Below are 6,000 nucleotides of genomic sequence, written 5' to 3'. Positions count from 1 at the left end.
CTCTCACAGGTGCCAGTCTGGTCTGTCCTGTGGTCACAGTTGATGACAGCTGGGACAGAAGCCACCCAAAGACATCCTTGCTCAACCTGCTGCCTGTTGGCTGGACCTTCAGCTGGAGCTTCAGGCTGGGACACCACTGCACATGCCTCTTCCTGTGGGTGCTGGTGGGTCCTCGCAGTGTGCTGGTTGGTTCGAAGAGCAAACATCTCAAGATGAAAGAGAGAGGAGCTGTATCTCCAAACTGTCTGAGCTGGCTCCAAACATCAGTGTCACTTGGGACGCCCAGGTGGCTCAGTTGGTTGGGTGTCCAACTCTTGATTTTGGCTCAGGTCATGAGCTCAGCATTGTGAGATGGAGCCCAGCCTCCCGATCTGTGCTCTGTGGGGAGTCTGCTTGAGATTCTCTCTCTCCCTCTCCCTCTGACCCCCCCCCTCCCCTGCCCATGCTCTCTCTCAAAGAATAAATTTTATAAAATCAGGGTCACTTCTTCTCCATTCTGGAGGTGAGAAGCAAGTCATCAGGACAGGCCATGTTCAAGGGGAAGGGAATTGGATGCCACCTCTCAGAGGGCAAGGGGTCAAGGAATTCCCTGACATGTTTGGAAAGCACTAGAGTGGGCCTCTTACCACTCCCACTTTGATGGGTAGTCGGTCCCCATATGCCTCTCTGATCTAATGGTGAGCACACAGTTCTATGAGGTTCTGTGCTGGAAGAGGTTTCCACAGTCACCCAAGGGGACATACGGGAAGAGATGGGAGATACAGGGCTGTGGCAGCCATCTTGCAACCATGAGGCAGGCTGAGAGTGCCCAAGCCAATCACAGAAGTAATGGTTCCTTCACTAAGCAAGCATTCAGATTAAGTTCAGGGTACCTTTATTAGGACTCTTGCAACAGGGATTGAGTTGGGAAGTTCCGTCACCTGAAGTCCAAAGTCTCCTCACTGATGTGTGGATAGAACAAAGGAGTCTGAACAAGGGTGTGTGAGGTGGGAGGAGAAGAAGGGGGGAGTGAGTTTGCTGCCTTACAATGACACCTACCATTCATGGAGCTCCCACATGCCCAGGCCAGTTCTAATATCTCACACACAGTAACTGGTTGTGTCCTCTTGAGTTAGGTTGCTATTATTATGTTATAGATTGGGAAACCAAGCCACAGGAGGCTGAGAGAAAATATGGAAGGTCCCGTGGCCAGAAATTGACAACTGGGGGGGTGGGGGCGGGCACCAGTGGGTTAGGTCTCTGCCTTCTGCTTGGATCATGGTCTCAGGGTCCTGGGATTGAGCCCTGCATCAGGCTCTCTGCTTGGCGGGGAGCCTGCTTTCCCCCCTCTCTCTGCCTGCCTCTCTGCCTACTTGTGATCTCTCTGTCAAATAAATAAATAAAATATTTAATACATATATATATGAATATACATAATATATATTAAAATATATTTAAAAAAATACTGTCTGGGACATAAGCCAGACAGTCTTCTGCTCTTTCCTGTGAGCCAATGACATCCTTTTCAGAGGTGCAGATAAGAGGGTCTTGAGCTGAAATGACTGACTGGCCCTTCAGTACTACTTGCTTGAGTCTTCATTGAATTTGGCAAAGTACCGGTCATCAGCAATATTGGGCAGCGTGGCCTATGTGGGAAGAGTGTAGCCAGTGGGACTGGCCTGAAGAGAGTGGAGAGCCCATACAAGTCAGCTCCTGAGAAGCTTGGCTATGGTGAGGATAGAGGAGAGGTGTTTCATGGGTTTTGTTGGGGTGGGTTGTGTTTTGTTTTGAGGGGATTTGGGGACATATAGGAAGCAGGAAGAGGGGTCCCTCCAGAGCACTTGGGTGGGGCCTTGGATGGGGTCTGGAAGGCTCCCCTGTAGATCCAGTAGCGAAGGTAGAGACTTGGGGGCACAAGGCAATGCATGGGATTTCAGGTTTGGTGATGAGCAGAGGCAGCGTCCTGCTTCTGCCATTTTCCTCCAGGAGGCTGAGAACCCCCTGCTCTGAAATGGGTGGGAGATTTGCGGCCAAAGAACGGCGCGGTTGTTGGGGGTGCCAATGGAGTTGGGTCCCATTTGAGGTCGAAGCCCAGCAATTTGGGGGCCAAGAGATTGTCAGTTTGGGTGGCTTTCTTTAGACTTGCCCATCCACCTGTGTGGGGCCCCACGGGGACGAGGAGCCAGGCCTGGTTGCGGTGGCTTCAAGAGAAGGTACCCAGGGGCTGGGCAGGGAGGCGCCAGGGGGGCTGAAAAGTTGGGGTGGTCCCCGGCCACTGCCCCCAAAAGCCGGGTGAGGCGGCCCTCCATGCCTTCCCAGTGGCATCTTCTTGCCCGCGAGTCCTGCCAGCTCTTGGGGGACAGGAAGACCAACGTGGGGCGGAGGGCTTCCTACGGGGGGGCCCCCTCCTCCCCCCGGCCCAGCCGGCCCCCGCGCGCCGATGCGGAGCAGGATTTCCCGCCGCCGCAGTTGGGGATTAGCGCGCGGGATTAGCCCGCGTGGACTCCGCGCTCGGCCCGGGGATTACAGCGCGCTCCCCCCCGACGTATATATTCCCGCGGCGGCGGCGGCCGGGCCCGGGCGGGCATGGCGGCGGCGGGGGGCGCAGCGAGCCGCAGGGGCCCCGGGCGGCCCTGCCCCTTCTCCATTGAGCACATCCTCTCCAGCCTGCCCGAGCGGAGCCCACCGGCACGGGCCGCCCGCGCGCCGCCGCCCGGCGGCCGCCAGAGCCCCGCGGAGCCCGGGGAGCCCGGGGCGCCCGAGGCCGCTCCCTGCGCCTGTTGCTGCTGCTGCGGGCCCCGCGCGGCGCCCCGAGGGCCCCCGGAGCGGGCCGCCGGACTGGGTGAGTGGGAGCCGGACGCGGGCGGGGGCTGGGGGGTGGTCCTACGGGGCGCGGCGCGGCTGGGGCGGAGCTCGGCCCCCGCCCCGCGCCTCACCGCGTCCTCGCCCCGCAGGCGCGCGGCTGCCGTGGCCGCTGAGGCTGGGCCCCGCCGCGCCCTTGCCCTTGTCCGCGCCCACTGGAGGTTCGGGGGCGCTGCCGGGCGCGGGCGGCCCCGGGCCGCAGCGGCGCACGCGGCGCCACCGCACCATCTTCAGCGAGGAGCAGCTGCAGGCGCTGGAGGCGCTCTTCGTGCAGAACCAGTACCCCGACGTGGGCACGCGCGAGCGCCTGGCCGGCCGCATCCGCCTGCGCGAGGAGCGCGTGGAGGTGGGTTCCCGCCCGCCGCACGGCTATGCGGGGCCGAGCGGGCTGGCTTCCTTCCTCCTTCTTTTTTGAAAAGATCGTCCTGGCGCCCTGTCCCCAGAGGGTCAAGGACCGATGTGGGGCGCAGGGCTGGTTCCGGGGAGCGGGCGGGAACAGGCACGTGCGGGAAAGTGTCACTGGAACGGGAGGGGAGGCTAGTTTTCCTTTGGTTTACACTTTTTAAGTTTTCCCTGATACCGGAGGCGCGCATTCATGCGCCAGACTTTAGGAAACTCGGAGAGCACGAAGCTGCAGAAGGGGCATCTGGAGCACCGCGGGGCGCAGGTTGGGGGCTGGAAGGGGTGAAGAGAGATGGCTGGGCCGGGGGGGGGGGGTGTGGTTCTCGTCCCGCGGCCGGAGCCACAGTCCCCCTTCGCAGCGGTTCAGAGATGATGGGTGCCGCTGCCGCGTACCTGCCCCGCAGCCCTTGTCTGCCCGCATCCCCACTGGGAAGCTACCGCCTGCTCCACCTATGGGGGTCGCGGGGGACGCGGGTCCTGGGGCTGGACCTGAGCGGCCCCTCCTGCTCCTTAGGTCTGGTTCAAGAACCGCCGGGCCAAGTGGCGACACCAGAAACGCACGTCAGCGACCTCGAGGCTCCTCCCCGGAGCCAAGAAGGCCCCAAAGGACAGCTCCTGATGGCCCTGGTAGCCATTCCTGGTCTTGGCGTCTTCGGGGAGCCGACTAGGAGAGAGGACAGATCTACCCGAGATGGAGCTGAGAGAGGACACCAGCCTCTTCCCGTCTGTCTGCAGGACTTCCGGCTTCTGGAGCTAGTGCTCAAGGCAGGAGCGGGCTGCTGAAGTGTGTGTCCCCCCACTCCCCATCTGCCTTGTCACTTGCCCCGGGGAAAGGAGGGAACACTGAGCATCTCCAGGTGCTCTCCTCTGCAGTGACTAGGGCCAGGAAGATTCCCTGGGGGGTGGGGGGGTGGGGCTGGGAGGAGGGCACAGAGCAGGTCGCTTCCTCAAGTCCCCACCAACTCCAGGACAGGAACCACCCCTTGTCGGAGGGAGGAGGGCAGAATCTTCCTTTCCCTACCTGGGGTATGCTGGCCTCCCTCCTCTCCTTTCCCTGCCTGGGCCATGGGAGGTTTCTGTGCATCCTGGACTTGCCAGCTTGTGCGCCCGGGCACAGGGCCTTGGCGTCCAGAGCTATAAGGTAAAAATGCCGGGTGAGGTCACCTCCAGAAGCCCCTGCCGGGCCCCTTAATTCTGTGAGCCTTGTCTGGGTCCTGGGAAATAAACATGCAACTGCAAAAAGAGCACAAAAGCCAGCCAGAGTTCAAAGCCCGCCATGGCCCCATTCCCCTCACCCAAGGGCCATCTCACCTTGAAGAGCACAGCCTAGTGAGTCCTCTGTGTTCCCCAGCCACAGCAGACTACCCCACGGATCATGGCCTGGCACCCTGGGAAGTCTGCACTGGCTTCGAAGTACTGCTCATGGGTGGGGATTTCCATGTTGCCTGTCTGCCTTGCTCTCTGCCATCTTGTAGGGGCAAGAGGAAGTTTGATGGGGCCAATGCACCACGCCCCCCTGCCATTGCCTGGGATGATATCTATTTTCCTCTCCATCATCCTGGCCCCAGGGTGAAAGATGGTGAGAAAACAAGGCTTTGATTCCTCCAATAGGGCCGTATGGTGGGCTCAAGGCATCGAACACCATCATCTGGCTTGGGAATCATGTTCTGTCTCCGTGTGGGTCCTGGAGGAGATGGGCCCCGGAGGCATCTCAAAGGAGACACAGCCCATTCACCAAAGGCACATCTACTGCCCACCAGGACTCTCCAAGGCTGGCTAGCTCAGATAACACAGAGAAGGCATCTTGTCTCCAGCCAGGGCTGCTCTCACAATGCTGGGGGCCTCCAGGAGAGCGGCACCCCCCTCCACCCTTCAGGATGCACACTTCTAGAGGTCATAAAGCTCTTTGCCCTCGGATACTGCACAGTCTGTGTGCAGAGCGTCTCTGCAGCCCGGGATGCCCTCATCTTGCTGGGCTCTGGGACCCTAGCCGCGGGCTGGCTCTTTGTCCTTGTAGGCAGCCACAGTCAGAGCCTCACCTTCAAGGGACCAGTGGGCATACCGTCCTCCTTTCTCTCCTTTCTCTCTAGCTGCTCCTTGGCAGGCTCACCCCTACCAGCTGCCCATTGGCAAAGCTGTCCTGCAGGCTGGGGCCCAGGCATGCCCCCTCTCTTCTCCATTCTCCCCTTTATCATTTCCACCTTCGGGCTCCAATGCCTAGCTCTCTGCCACATTTACATCTCCAGCCCAGACCTCTTCCCTGAACTAGATATTACATCCAATTTGTCCCCTTGACGACTCCTCCTGGAAGCCCACAGCATCTCAACATCACCTTGTCGGTTGCAAACTCTTCCACCATGCAAACCTCCCTCCTCCTATCCCCCACCCACTGTACCCAGGCCAACAGTAAATCAATTTTTTTGTTTTATTTAAATTCAAGTTAGTTAACATATAACAAATCAAATTTACCTTCAAAAACCATCCTAGAAGCTATCTTCTTCCCAGGTTCAACCTGAGGAAAAGGCTGCCCCCCCTCACCTTGACCACTGCAGTTGCCTCCAGTCTTGTCCACATGCAGCTACTTTGGTTCCTCTGCAATTTCCTCCCCAGAAAAGGCAGGGTACAAGAGTGAACCTGCCTCTCTAAGGGCTTCTCATTGTTCCCAAAGACAAAACTCCTGGCTGTGACCCATGAGGCCCCTGCCCCTCTGGTGTCATCTCCCACCTCACCACTCCTTGAACTCTGTATATCCAAAGG

At 59.3% G+C, this 6,000-nt stretch overlaps 1 protein-coding gene across 1 annotated transcript; it reads left to right on the top strand.

Annotated features, from left to right (window-relative positions):
- The first annotated feature begins 2,565 nt into the window (after positions 1-2,565).
- GSC2 (goosecoid homeobox 2) lies at positions 2,566-4,789 on the top strand. Its single transcript, XM_045065764.1, has 3 exons — positions 2,566-2,821; positions 2,934-3,187; positions 3,758-4,789. Exons 1-3 carry the CDS (start codon positions 2,566-2,568, stop codon positions 3,860-3,862), a joined length of 615 nt encoding a protein of 204 aa, XP_044921699.1. The 3' UTR covers positions 3,863-4,789.
- Positions 4,790-6,000: the final 1,211 nt, after the last annotated feature.

The sequence above is a fragment of the Mustela putorius genome, unplaced genomic scaffold (genome assembly GCF_011764305.1).
Source record: "Mustela putorius furo isolate JIRA1106 unplaced genomic scaffold, ASM1176430v1.1 tig00003858_pilon_pilon_pilon, whole genome shotgun sequence".
NCBI classification, from domain to species: Eukaryota; Metazoa; Chordata; class Mammalia; order Carnivora; family Mustelidae; genus Mustela; species Mustela putorius.
The sequence above is the reverse complement of the archived record's forward strand: the minus strand, read 5'-3'. Positions and strand labels throughout refer to the sequence as shown.